The sequence below is a fragment of the Athene cunicularia genome, assembly GCF_003259725.1.
Source record: "Athene cunicularia isolate RWA chromosome Z unlocalized genomic scaffold, athCun1 chrZ_part3, whole genome shotgun sequence".
Lineage (NCBI taxonomy): Eukaryota > Metazoa > Chordata > Aves > Strigiformes > Strigidae > Athene > Athene cunicularia.
In genome coordinates this window covers 9,982,239-9,996,556 of record NW_020799144.1, presented here as the reverse complement: position 1 = coordinate 9,996,556, position 14,318 = coordinate 9,982,239, and the positions used below count along the sequence as shown (strand labels likewise).

General features: G+C 43.2%; 1 protein-coding gene across 2 annotated transcripts in view; it reads right to left on the bottom strand.

Moving 5' to 3' along the window:
• Positions 1–3,923: 3,923 nt before the first annotated feature.
• CKMT2 (creatine kinase, mitochondrial 2) overlaps positions 3,924–14,318 on the bottom strand; it is a 26,512-nt gene continuing 16,117 nt past the window's right edge. Inside the window, exons 7-11 of one of the 2 annotated variants that reach the window (XM_026866721.1) lie at positions 13,533–13,618; positions 10,933–11,056; positions 8,421–8,555; positions 7,948–8,073; positions 3,924–4,154 (exon numbers count right to left, since the gene is read on the bottom strand). In XM_026866721.1, coding sequence (XP_026722522.1) covers positions 4,035–4,154; positions 7,948–8,073; positions 8,421–8,555; positions 10,933–11,056; positions 13,533–13,618 — 591 coding nt within the window. In that variant the 3' untranslated portion in view covers positions 3,924–4,034. The remainder of the gene's footprint in view (positions 4,155–7,947; positions 8,074–8,420; positions 8,556–10,932; positions 11,057–13,532; positions 13,619–14,318) is intronic. The other variant, XM_026866722.1, reaches the window with a different exon arrangement.

Below are 14,318 nucleotides of genomic sequence, written 5' to 3'. Positions count from 1 at the left end.
TGTTCACAGTTGTACAGAGGCACCCATTGCAAAGTCATTGTCCATTTCCTGGTAGAGCTCAGAGTACATTTCCCACTTTTCCCTTGTCCTCTAATGGCAAATTCCTCTTCAGTTCTTACCCTGCATGAACTGCCTGATGGACCTCAGGTGGGCTTTGGTGGAGCATGACCTGGGTTTACTTTTGCTGATCCCTAGTCACTGAAGTGTTCATCAGGAAGATTATTAAAGTACTTGAGGCATGGCATATAGCTCTACTTGGAATATTTAATCAAATACATTTCAAAGATTTATAGAGAACCAGTGTCTGAATCCATCAGGAAAGAGTTTTATTGCCAGAAAGGAATCTCAGCAATGCAAAATTGGTGGCATGGGAAAACTAAATGTAAGAAGGCAAGAAGTAACATTGTATGTCTAGGGTTAGTGCACCAGCCTAGCTTTTTAACCTTCAGTATCTTCTTGTTGAATCATAATCTGTATGTTTCTTTTTCTTTGTCTGATAACCTTTCAGGTTGTTTATTTCCTGCTGCAGCCATTCACCAGAGCGTATCCTCTGGAACCAGTGCAACTGCAGTGTTGCTGCCTTTAAGCTGTCATTGAAGGCTTACAGGAACAGATCCCCACACACCTCCCCACACCCCCCAGCCCCAGAATGTACTTTGACTTGGAGATAAATGTGGTCCATAAATGGAGATAAATTGACTTGGAGATAAATGTGGTCCAAGCAGACAGAAAACTGATCTGAGGACCGTAATGATGGAGCAACACGAGTAAAGATGTCCGACATAATGTTAATAGATATGTGACTGTCCAAGTTTATTTTAAAATACTAAATAGTGATGTGGAATGCAGAATGAGAATACATCATTCATATTAATGAGCTGAGTTCCTCTTGCTTACAGTATAAAGGTCATGGAGAGCGAGATAGATCACAGAAGTGAAAAATGTAGATGGCAAATAACAAGCCTTTACAAAATAATCCATATGAGGAAGAGTATTTTGTATGGGAAGGACACAGTTGGAAGCCGGCAATACAGAGAAAGCCACAATTTAATCATAGCAGAAAGTAAATCATATCAGGGTGTCCATATTTTGTGCAGACTTACAATTCCAAGTCTGGTCAGAGCACACCATGGCCAGGCCATTTTTCTGGTTTATTTACTCATCTACAGATATTTTGCAGTAATTGATTAGATCACAGGATCACAGAATTATCTAGACTGGAGATCTGAAGGTGATCTGGTCCAACACATCCCACCCATTGCACCCCAACCCCAAAGCAGGGCCAACTTAGATCAGATTGCTCATGACCTTGTTTCTTCTGTTTTGAGTATCTCCAAGTCTGCTCCAGTGTTTGACCATCCTCATACTGCAGAACGTCTTCCTCATCTCAGACTGAAATTTCCAGTGTCCCTGCTTGTGTCTGTTGCCTCTTGTTCTGTTACTGTGCACCTCCAAGAAAAGTCTTGGGCTTTTCTTCTCTGCATCCTCTGATGCAGACAACAGTTGTGGGCATCAGCAGGATCTGCCCTTAGCCTTCTTTTCTCCAGACTGAACAAACCCGGCTCCCTCAGTTTCACATTATACATCATGCTCCAGACCCCCTGACTCTCTTTTGGCTCTGACCAGGACTTGGTTCAGTTTTTCACTGTCTTTACTGTACTGGAGAAGCTCCAAACTGGATGTGGTACTTCAGATGAAGTCAAACAAGTACCAGAGGGGAAATAATCATTTCCCTCAAGCTGTTGGTTACACTCATGTGTAGTACAGCCCAGTATGGGCATACTGCTGGCTCATGTTCAACTTGCTGTCCACCAGTCCTTGCAAGGCTGCTTTCCACCCAGTTTTCCCCCAGCTTGTGCTGTTACATGGAGTTGCTCCATCTCAGGAGCAGGACATACCCTCTGCCTTTGTTGAACTTCATCAAAATATTTCTCCCAGCCTATATTTACAGTCAAATGCCTTCTGAAGAGCAGCCCTGCTCTCCACTGTACCAGCCTTTTATTCAGCATCAACAGTGGACCAGCTGACCATGTAATACACCTCATCATCCAGGTCATTATCAAAGGTATTAAAACAGTATCATCATGTCCAACGACAACCCCTCAGGATTGCTATTAGTAAATATCTGCCAGCTGGACTTTGCTGGACACTGCTGGATGCACACTACCAGCTGGACACTGCCTATCAATGGTTTGTCAGTCAGCAGGAGAAAAGAGTAGAAGCTATAATCTGAGTACATTCGGCCCACAGTTGAATTTTGTGTTGATCTGAATATTTTGGAGAGCTAACAGTGAAGTCTTTCCAGTTTTACTTGTTTGCCTTCTGTGTGAAATTATCAGAATTCTCTTTCCCTCCCCCAGAATTACTATTATTAGCCACCATTTAGAAAAACAGTAGCAAAATGTTAGGGAATGTACCCAACATAGATGAGGAAGAAACAGCAATCCTATGGAAGCTCCAACCTACTTTATACGCAACAGCTCTCCTGAGCAAGAAATGAGAGTGCACCATGATGCTGATTTCCAAGAGCTGCTACTTCACCATCTAGCTCTCAATTAACTTCCAATTGTGATTTTTAAAGTCTGTAACTGGTTATGGCCTAGCTATCCGGTCACAGCTCTTCAGATACGACTCACTGAAAAACCTGAAGGGGCTTTGTGCCAGGCTGACACTGCACAGTAGATGTCAGCTGAGAGGCTTCTGATGAAGGATGCTTTGTTAGGAGAGTTCCTACCACATGAGAATTAAACTAAGACTAACAAGTATTTTATCAATGTTTTCCCAGAGCTCACAGTGCATGAGTTTTATAAACTAAACTAGCATTGCTCAAGGTGCTGCAGTGGGCTCCAGAGCACCAGTTTGGGTACTACTGGACTGCATGCCCAAGACTGCATGCCTACAGCAGCAGTGGGCACCTTGGAGTGTCCTTTTCCTGCCCACACAGGCCTGAAACATTTTCTGCTGATACTACTCCTAGCTCAACAGCAACACAGACAGTGCATTCAACAGAGCATGTTTTGACTTTTTTTTTCTTAAGAACTGGTGTTTTGAATGTGGTTACTGTGAATCACTGAATATGTTTCAGTATGCTAAAAAGAAGCAGTGGGACTGTTAGTGTCTGCTATTTTTAATATCTACCAAGCTGCTCACCACATGGAACAGTGGTGACCATGGAGAAGATCTTACTCAGGGTGGCAGTATGTGCTAAGACTTTGATGAGTGATGGTTAACTGGAGCCTGGTCCTCATCACCTGGAACCTAAAAGCTGCAGGAGAAGATTGGGGCAGGCCATACTTGACAGGTTTATGTTGGCTGAAGAGTATCAGCAAACTGATTTGCCTGCTGATTTCTGGGCCAGCTTGCTGCAGCCCGAGACCACAGGCCAGAAAGGATGCCTGAGGGAAACAGCTGAGAAGTGACCTGGTGAGTTCCCCAGGAATGAAAAAGTGCGAGGGTTTGGGATGACATGGTAAAGATGTTTGCGTGCGAACCAATCCTGGACTGAGGAGACAGCTCCCATGCAGAGACACCACTGGGTTCCTTTAGCGACTGAAGGCAACTCCAGTTAACTGCTGAACTCACCATGTTGTCCAGCAGTTGCTGAAAAAGCAGTGAGCACTTCTCAGCACCTGCCCCTCAGGCTGGCAGATTTCGGCTGCCTGGACAGTCACTGGAGAGAAATGTCTGTGAATGAAAATAGGGTGCTTGTGGGAGACTTGTAAGTAAGGCCATAAGTGAAAATGTAGGACAGAATTAGACATCTGTGCCTTTTGTATCACTGAGGTCGTACTTTTATCACCAACCAAGGAAGGGAAGCAGGCCCCACAAAAGAGCACACCCAGGTGGTTGTATTGGGTACATCCTAGCAAAGCTGCACAAAGACTAGTTCCTGCCAGTGCAGCCAGGCATCTAAGAGACATCAGGTATTGGGCAGTGTTTTATTGCACAAGATATTTATACAGAGATATACAGAGGTGCCTTTCTGTCAGAATGGCAGCCATATTTACCATCAGGTGCTGCCATCAGGAGCAAGATCACTTTCTGCCAAACTGAGGCAAAGGAGGTGGCACTTTGATGTCTTGACCTCTTTCCAGTTTCTTCTCACAGTCAACTAGATAATTGACCCCATCAATGACAATCTGGACTAGCTCCACCTACAAGAAGAAGAAAGTAATAGAAGCTTTAGCTATTGTTGTTAGTAGAGGAAGGGAAAATTGGCTTGTAGTACAATGACAGCTGGTAAAGCTATAAGTTAGGATGGTCATGGCATAGAGATCACACACCCTGTGGCACAGGGAGTATGGGTCATGCTGGTCCAGTGGAAACTCATAGTAATTCCCTTCTCCTGTTGGCCCTAACTTTGAACTGCCAGCAACAGAAGTTTTAAAATTTCTAACAAAGTCTGCTTCTGCTCATTTTCCTATAGGTAAAGCAAAGTAATGGAATCCTTATATAAAATGTTTAGTCATGAGTTGAGAGATCTATTTCAAATGTGACCACCATGAGGGTGCAGGATCCTTCCCAGATGTTTGCTGAGAAGTAATGCCTGGCACAGGCAGGGATGCTTGTCCATTGTGTTCCCTGCACTCAGTGTATGGCAACAAAGAAACCAAAACAGCAGTGCTGTGAGTGCTCAGCATCATCAGACAGTTTTCACTGAATCAGCAAGTGCCTTTGCTGTGTCTTCCTGGGTTCCAGGCTGGTAGTGCCTCTGTGAGCACAGAGTCAGACTGAAACTAACTGGGATGGTGGTGCAAGGAGAGGAAGAGAGAGGCTCCTTTCCCTGATTCACGCTGGCCCTGAGTGCGGCTGGAGGCGTGGGGTAGGAGTCCTTCATGTGGCGGGGACTGGGAGGATGGCAGGAATACCTGTTTGGCCACAGACGTTTAGACTGCCTGAGAGAGCTCGTCAAACCAGGGTCTCGTACTTCTCCACAGGCATGTCTCAGGACCACATGTTCCCCAGCACATGACCATGAACCCTGCTGCGATGATTTGTCAGCTGTGGGGAGAGATGTCCTACTCATTCTGCCAAGCATGCTGGCTCTCCCGAGGCAGTTCTGCCAAGCCCAGGACCTATATCTCTGAAGCGGAGGCACTCATCCTAAACTCATGCTGGCTCTGCATCATCCATCACTCCTTTGTTTTCAGCTCTTGATTTACATTGAGAGGGGTGGGATTAGCTCCAGGCCCAGAGCAGCGCCAAAATTGGCAGTTCTATATGGCAGGGTGTAGTGGTGTCTTTGTTACCTTTTTCAGAAGTTCTGAAAAGTACAAGGTGCCTTGCCCCCAGCAGACTTTCTCCACAGGGGGTGACATGCAAGGACCACAGGCCCTGTGGTAGAGTTAGCTAGCAAACTATAGCACTGATTTTTCTTAATCTTCATGAAATGGTTCATTAGCAACCTTTAATGACTGACTTGTTAAAACCAAATGTGAAGACCTAATCCCATTGTCTCTTTATTGTGACAGTCACTGATTTTCAAGGGATTTGTTTTTACTATAAAGCATTTCAGTGTTTTAGCAGTTTATTTTATTGTCTTTTACAGACCAGCTGTGTTGGGAAATCAGAGGTCTGAATTTTCAGCCTGCAGGAGAAAGGGAATTTCATATCAAGTTTGCATTGACCAATAACTGAAACAAAGCAAAAACCCAAACAATTTTATCTTGCATCTTTGGGAACATAATTCAGTTCTGCAAACACATTTAACACATAATGGAATTTATTTTATTATGTATTAAAAAAAAAAAAGTCTTATAATAAAACATTTCTATCCCCTTGAGTTTGTCTTGTCTTATTTATATATCAAAATCTTCAAGGTAGGGATTGTATCTTATCTATTGACTTAAACTTTTGAATCCTTGCTGTACGAGGCATCATTGACTTCAGCAGTAATCTTCATATAAACAAAACTTTATAGTCTTAGGCCATCTGTCAGTAAAACTCCTGTTAGTTCATCATGCCATGTAATCCTTTTGTATTATTAGTGTTATTTTAGTATAAAGCACACATGATATTTCAGGGATTAATAAATGTCTTTGTCACATACTGTTTTTGCAAATTAATATAGCTTAATAGTTTTTCACTCTTATTTATTTCAGTCTAAATCCAAAGGTACATAGCTGCCTACATGAAATCCCAAAGTTTAAAATTTCCAAACCCCTGTCCAAATGACCCTTGTCCGTGACAGCATTCAAGGGCATGTCTGAATAAGAAGCACAGAAGACCCGACTTGGCTCTGTCTCAGTGGCAGAAAACCCAAGGTGAGCAAGGAAGGGAAGCCATCTGGCTGGCTGGGAACCAGTTTGAATCTAGTTGTAGCCCAGGTGTGTTATTGCAGTGTTATATTCATGTTATGAGAACCTACCCAGAATCAGGCTGAACACAGGTGTTGGGCTGCATCTTAATCTAAGATGCTAAAGCTGTACTCTTCTGGACAAACACACCTTGACATCATGCTTTTCTTTGCAGTGGAGTTTTAACTTGCAGCAAAGCCCCCAAGGTAATTAAAATTTTGCTGCTGGGCAAGCAGGCAGCCCTTCAAGTCTTGATGTGTACAAGCAGGTTGGCATCTGAACCCAAATCGTGTGTTGCATTGCTAGTGGAGAAAAAGGGTCCTCAAGACGTCAGTCCCACCAGGACCTGCCCAATTGACCATAGCTGAGAGGTTACAGCACACCTCTGACAGGGTGAAAGACATGTTTGACAGAAGGTTTGAACCTGTGTTTCTTAACTAACTATCAGAGTGCTCGAATCACTCGACTTACAGGATCTTTCAAGGTAAATTTTTGTCTTGGTTTTTCTCAGTGTTGCCAAGGGTGAGCACAGCTGAGGAAAGGGAAGGTGTAGTGGTGCCACAGGACTTACAGCCTATGACCTGGAATAAGGGTTTGGCTCAGGCAGGGCTAGTGGAAGGAGGCTGCAACTCTGAAACGGTTGTTTCTCCCCCATTCTCCAGTAGATCTGCCCTTAGGAGCTGTTCTCCTTTTTAAAATACTTAAATGTGAAACTGGAATGAGGTCTGGGACTTGAGTCTCCCAGGAAAGCAGGAGCACCACCAGGCTGTATGATCGTTTCCACTCCCTGGCACAACAAATACTCATTCAAACTGAAATAGCTTCTAAACAAATGTCTGTGATGAACCCATCTTATCATAGCCTACAGTCCAACATGGAGGGCTCAGAGCTGACACTTAAGTCTTTGCCCTGATTTAAACCTAGCTCTCCTGGATTCTCTGCTCAGTGCCACATATGACACTTGAAGATGGCACCAACTCCTCCTCCTCAATTATTTTGGGGTGAAAGGACTGGTTTTGTCCTGCTGTGTAACTGTGGAGAAAGTACACAACTGAATACTAAAATGAACACACCTTAAGCCAGTCTTTCTTTCAGTGCCTGACTCCTTGGGTGGGTTAGGACTCGATCTCAGTTTATTTCCCCAAGAATTTGCAGTGGATGCAGCAGGTACCACCCAATGTGCAGTAGCTAGCTCAGTGCCCGCTGTACAACTTACAAACATGTCTCGAGTCCAGCACTGCAGAGGCCGCTGGACACCAATTTCATAGCTGGGCACTCCAGCAGGCAGGTAGGTCCGAGAGTTTGCGCTGAGATGCTGAGAAACATCATCCTGAGGGATGTCTGTTACCAAAACCAAACCATTCCAGCCCCTGCGTGCTCTCCACGGAGATACTCAGCATGTGGTGCAAGCAAGTCACATTTGTGGAACTTGCTCTGGGTTGGGTTTTTTTCATTGCTGTGACAGGAATATTTGTCAAGCATGTTAATAATTTTTCTTTGAGTAAGCACTTCTATTGGACCAAATTCATCAGGAGTGAAAGCTGCCATGGCTCCACTGAGGTCAGCAGAGGAAAACCAACCAGAGGGAAAGTGACTCATGTCAGTACAGATCTGAGCTGAAAAGCAAGGGGGGAAAGAAAGAACAGGTTACCTCTGAGCGACCCATGCGGTCCAGGTTGGAGATATCATACACATCTGCTACAGCTGCAGTGTCCACGCCACCAGTGCCACGCTTTTGCAGACGCAGGTTGTCCAGGATTTTTTGAAACCTGGGATCCTATCAGAAGAAACAGGCTTGAGCTTATTGCCTTTTACTCTGCGTATTTGCCAGGTTGTTGCAATGATATCATCCATGCCCTATAACATCTCCAGAAAGACAGGCAGAGTCGGATACTTTTCTCAGTCCTTGGATTACACCCTGTCTTGGTGGCTGTCTGCTGAGTAGATTAATTTCCATAACAACTATGATAATTTGCAGAATAAAAGTGTGCTCAATTAGTCATACATTATCCCTGGGACCTTGTTACACATCATGCTAATGTGCAGTCTCTGTAAGCTGTCATTTTTCACGTGTTCTTTTATAAATCAGAAGAGCTGACTGATGTCACTGGCCTTTAAAATTACCTTGCTTAGTTTGGGCAGCTTAACATGGACTCCAGCACGTAAACCAGTTCCGAGGTTGGAAGGACAGGTCAGAACATACCCAAGACGCTCGTTCCACATGAATTCCCAGCCCCGTTCCTTAATTAATCTTTCCACCTATAATGGCAAAAATTAAAAAAAAAAAAAAAAAAAAAAAAAAAAGGCAAAAAGAAAAGGGCAGCATACAAATGTCTAATTTTAAGATGTTTGCTTATAGCTGAGATTCTTTTCACCATATTTCTGTGGAGTTGCATAAATTTACACTTGAGTAGAGTCTGGTTTGGGTCTGATGCAGATGTTTGCACTCATCAGGCACCAAGATCTCCAGTGCATATTACAAGGATTTCTTAATTTTCTCACAACGACTAGCTTGCAGGCTCTTTATCACACAGCTCCCTGTCATGGTGGTATAGCTTTAGCCCAGGAAGCCATATCTTCACATAAGAAATAAGGCTTTTGTCATGCATTTCTAACCTTGGTATTTTTGAGCAAGGTTGCAACACACAAGGCCAAAGAACTCAAACACTATGGAGCAAACAAAAGGAGCTGAAGCTGAGCTCTGTGTAATTTTCATGGTGATGCTCTGATTCTCGAGGGAGGACACTTGACTTCTAAATGCTTAGTATTAACAGCCATACTTCCATTATAAGGAGACAACATAGCTTGTATATAATGCTTTACATTAGTAGACCTCTGACCAGATTAGAAAGGAGAGTGAAATAATTATCTGCAGAAAAATCACAAGGGTCTATTGACCTTTGAACAGGCTGATGGTCTGTTCACTCATCTACACTTCCCGGACTTCTGTAATCTAAATACAATTTCAATTCAGTTATCTTCTCCTTCAGAGGAGAATTGGATACATAAACCAGCTCATGCTCATAAGACCTCTGCAAATACAGGTGAATGCTTTGGTTCTGCAGATGGCTACAGAATAAAGGACTCTCCTAACATCATATCTATACTGTGTGAGGACACCAGAATTGATGGTGGGAAACTAGACCTGATTTCCTGACTCAGACACCTGCTCTGGTCGCAGTTTCTGAAGCTGCCTGACCACTTCCCATAGCTCCACCTCTGTTGAATGTGAGCTAAGCACAGTAGCAGAGGCAAATCTGGGAACAGCACCCACAAGCCGTGTCACCTGGGCTACCACCCTGTACACTGGTCAGTCTCATGGGTATGCCCTGGACCTAACAGGTCCCCGTTAACCACCACAATACCAAAGAAGCATCCATTAGGTGATTTTGTTCTCTGTGTTCCCAAACCTACTCATACTCCAACTTCCCTATGGATGTCCTGAACTTCCTCTGCTTTCAAAACCAAGAGGTTGTAGCTCCCTGCTGTCCCTGCTTGGCCTTGTTTTCTTTTGGCTGAGGGCTGTGCAGTGATTTGGAAGCAGTGCACAGCTGTGTTAGCTTGCTGGGGATTTTCTTGGAGAGGGGTGTCTCTAGAGAGTCAGAGAAGCTGTTTTGCCAAGGTGACATGAATGAAACAAGAGGTCCAAGGCTGGCCCAATATGTGTTTCCATACCCAGGAGGAAAAGCAGTGTGATGGAGAGAAATGCTGTTCCTCCAGCAGTGCAGGTGAAGTAAGTGTGCCAAGGACCCCAGTGAGGACAAATACTTCTTTTATGCAGCCTGAATATTCTCACAGCCTTGAAGACAATTTCAAACCCATTTCAGTCTTCCATAGCTTAACCTGTAGGCTTCCCTGTACTATGGCAGTCTGTCCAGGAAGGATGTGGAAATAATAGTGGATAATACTTTTTGGCCACATCACCAGTTCCACTGCATGTAGTTATATTGCTTGTGGGACACAGTGAAGTCCTCTTTCCCTGATAAAGCAACTCTTTCTGTGCCAGAGCAGTACACAGGGCTGCACTGGGCCCAGAGCTGATTTGAGCCATGGATTGTCTAGATGAAACTGTTTTAATCCACACACTGTCTCATGAAAGCTTTTTTATCTTTGTAAATAGCTAGACCACAATAAAATCCTGGCGCCCTGGCTATCAGTAGTTCCATCACAAAACCACGTATCTCCCTGAAAGTGGCAGTGAGCCAAGCGGTCCTAAGCTCTGAATCCTGTGCACAACCTCAGCAGCATCCACTCTGCTCAGGGATGAGAACCAGGAGGCTGGACCAAATAAAGTCTTCATTTAAGCAAATCAAGCAATCCAAATCAAATTCTTGAGTTATGAATTCCCACAGCCCACATGCACAAACTGGCAAAAAGGGATATTTTTTCAGCCAGCCTGTGCTTAAGATTTGAATGGAAAAGCTACAAAGATATTTTATTTATTTTCCCCTGCAACTCAGCTAGCAATTTGCCCATGTTTCCTGCTTTAACTGCATTAGTGTGGGTTGCTATGTGGACTGGTGTTACTTTATTTTGTTGCTCCTGGAGATGTCAGCTCAGTCGGAACCACAGTAAGCAGTTCTGACAACAGCCCAACAATAAACAAGCAGGAGTAATGAACTCATTGAGATACTACCTCTTTTAAACCACGGCAAAATCTTTCAAACACCCGTTTCATGTTGCCACCCTTCTCCATGGAGATCACCCTGGTGTGGTCCTCTTCATTTATCCAGATGAGAAATGTCTTCTCATTGTTATGCCTGGTTGAGAGGGGAAAAAAATAGTATCTTTAAAAAGAGAAGCCCTGAAAAATAGTTCTCCCTATCCTTATTTTTTTCACAGTCTTTCAGGGCTGTGGAGCAGTTAAGCGTGGCGAAATAACATTGTTCTGTGGAGTCGGAGATTGAGCTGCTTTCACAGTTGGTTCCCCCATGCCAATGGCATTATAGGGGTTTCTCAGGCACAGCAAGAAGAGCAGCTTTTCTGATCACATCATGCTGCCATGGTACTGAGTGAGGAAAAATATGTTGTCCTCTAGCATGAGCTGGGAGTTGCAGCAAAGGGAGAGGCCAAGCTCTGCATCCTCTGTCATCAGGGATGGTTTTTATTGTTCTTAGAAAACTGTGTAGCTAGGAAAAAAACCCTAACATTTACATGCTGCTGGGGGCCAAGCAATATGTTCTTACTTAATTGTATTCCTCCCTAAATCAAATCCCAGTGCTCTCTGTATTGCTTGGTATCACTGGATTGCCACATCAGTCAAGTTACATGTCCAAGGGCAGCAGCTGCACGTTGCTTCTGGACAGCACATTAGTGATGCTGCCTTGTCAGTCAAGGTGAGAATGGCTGAAGATACCCCCGCTTACTTCAAACAGATGTGACTCGTTTTTTTAAGTGCTGGGTCAAATCTGAGTTCACTTTTCCTGGCTTTTTCTTCACTTTCTTTTCTACTACAGTCTTTCTACAGCATGCAGAAGGTGATTGATGGGATCAGACACATTTGTACAAACCGTGAAATACCCATGAAATTCAAAAGTTCAAGTTCACTGAGATCCTGAGTTTCAGATGGTCTTTTACTGTGCATCAGAGGGTTTTTTGCACTTGGAGTTTGCCAAAGCAACACTGAGATGGTGTAAACATCCTGTGCCCTGACATTATGGTCACTTGAGGTCCAGTTACCTCATCTCCAGTCAGGTACAAATGTTCAGGGGAGGGTTTTCCAATGAGTCTGAGATTGGCCTGGCTCAGCTCCCCCCCTTAATTGTCTATGTCTCCTGATTGCTTTAAGGAACACAGAGGGAGGCCATGGTGAGTGCATTTAAACTGTGCCATTGCCACAGTGAAGTCAGTGGGAATAGGTCCTGAAGCCCATAACAAGGACAGGATCACAATCATTATAAGCAAAATAATTTCCAGAACACGTTATTTTTGATTACTTTTTTTTTTTTTTTCCCAAGAGAAAGACGGGTTTTCTGAATGTGGCTTACTGAAATACTTTCCAATCATACTAATCTTTTTCCAGTCTGCCTGATATTTCACATGTAAAACAAGGGGAAAAAAAAAAAAAAAAAAGGTCTGTTTTATTCAGCAGATTCCTGGATAGTAATTATATTGATGGTATTTCTTCTGCTTTTTTGTAAAGACAATGAATGAGATGCCTCAGCTTTACCCTTTTCCTCTTCCTCATATTTCGATGGGGACCAGGGCACTAATCTGAAGCTTGTTGAAATAAAAAAATCCTCACACATTTACAGCAGGTCATCAGGTTTCAGGGGTGATCAGGTTTCACAGTGCCTGCTCCCTGTCAGAAATCAAGTTCAGCTCATTGTAGTCATATTGGCTGTGCTTCTGAACAAGAGCCAGTATTGTCAGACACTGCTTGGAGAACAGTTGGGGTTTTTTTCCACATAAATTCCCATCCTCTCTGATCATGGGCCTGCCTGGGGCAAGAAAACAGGCTAGGTGATTCCTCAGAATCCTTTTTAGCCTATTTTTTTCAGAATTAAAGCATCTGGTAACACCTAGAAGCATACCAGGATAGATGCAGATGATATGCACTGCACAGCTGCCCCTATCCTCCGCTAGTGGGTGATCTCAGAGCTATTACCCCTGTCTCTCCACTGAAAATACTGTATTTAGGCACACAATATGTCAAGTGTGTTGTGAAAGTAGAAACAGACCTAGAACAAATTAGGAAATTCAATTTCTATATCTCCTTTTTGACCAGTTTGTTTGGAAAGAAAGGCTTATTTTCAGCTCTGGGAATTAAAATAACATTCTGTCACTTGACAGTGAGGAGGGGGACAGGAATTTGCAGTGTGGTGTCCTGCAGCTGTATGGCCAGTGGTTCCTAGCAGACAGCACGGCTACAATCTGCTGTTAGAGCTGCTTTTGTAACCTCAGCTCTTCTGACTGCAAGGTGACTCATGGGCTCTTTCCCCCATCAAATTTTTATCTAGAAAGAGAAAAAAATGAGATAAAAACCCAAAGAAGGAGCCATGCCTATGATTCTGTGTAGGTTGTATGATGTCCCATTCTGCCGTTCGTTACTGGATTTTGTTTTGTATTCTTTTGTTTGTTTAAATTAAGCAAGCCAACTTTTTTTTTTTTTTTTTAAATCAAATTGAACATGCTGTGAGTATGGGGACAGAGTGACTACAAGGTTAGGACAAGCAAGGAGACTTGTAGCATAATCTTTAAAACATGACACAAGCTTCTGCATGTCACACAACATACCAGATTCCTCTAGCATCTGGCCAGTCACGTGCCATCCCAGCACATGTTAACAAAGGGGACACTGGCTTATCAAAGAGAAAATGATCCTGGACAGAGAAATGGGGCAAAAAGGAGAGAGGAAGAGAGAGAGAAACAAAACAAAATTCAGGTTATTCAAGGAAGCAGCATAATGTTGTCTAATGTTGTCTAATACACTTTATGTGAAGGCAATCAATGTCCAAGTAAATCAAAGTTTGTGAATCTGGTTCCTTCTGAGAACTAAAAGCATTTTACCCAGGAGATTTTCTTGAGTCTTGCAGATTCTCATTGACATTGGTAATATGTCCATGTTTTGCCAAAAATATTTTTCAAATGTAGGTAGGAATGTGAGGTGGGGACCTAATGCCACATACACACACCAAAGGGTACTTCTGGAGGGATCTGACTCTTCATACCAGAGATGTTTTCTGCATACAAACGTATTTCAGGGTAGGAGAAGGCAATGAGTTCTTAGAGATTAAAAAAAGGAAAAAAAAAAAAAAAAAAAGAAGGAGCTAGTTCTGAAAGATATTTCTCCAGTACAAAGATTCAGCAATTTATTCTGAGCATGAAGTCAAGGTAGGGATTAAATCAGTGCTAAGCTTGACCTTTTGGAATCACAGACTCATTCTGTTCCTTAACAGAGATGCTATTTCTGATTTAATAAATGTAGCATTTGCTGTGCCACTGACTTGCCTCATTCCAGAGCATTTAGATATTTTTTTTTTTAACTGAGCTGTTTTTTCACAAAGCAAATAAATATTTGAT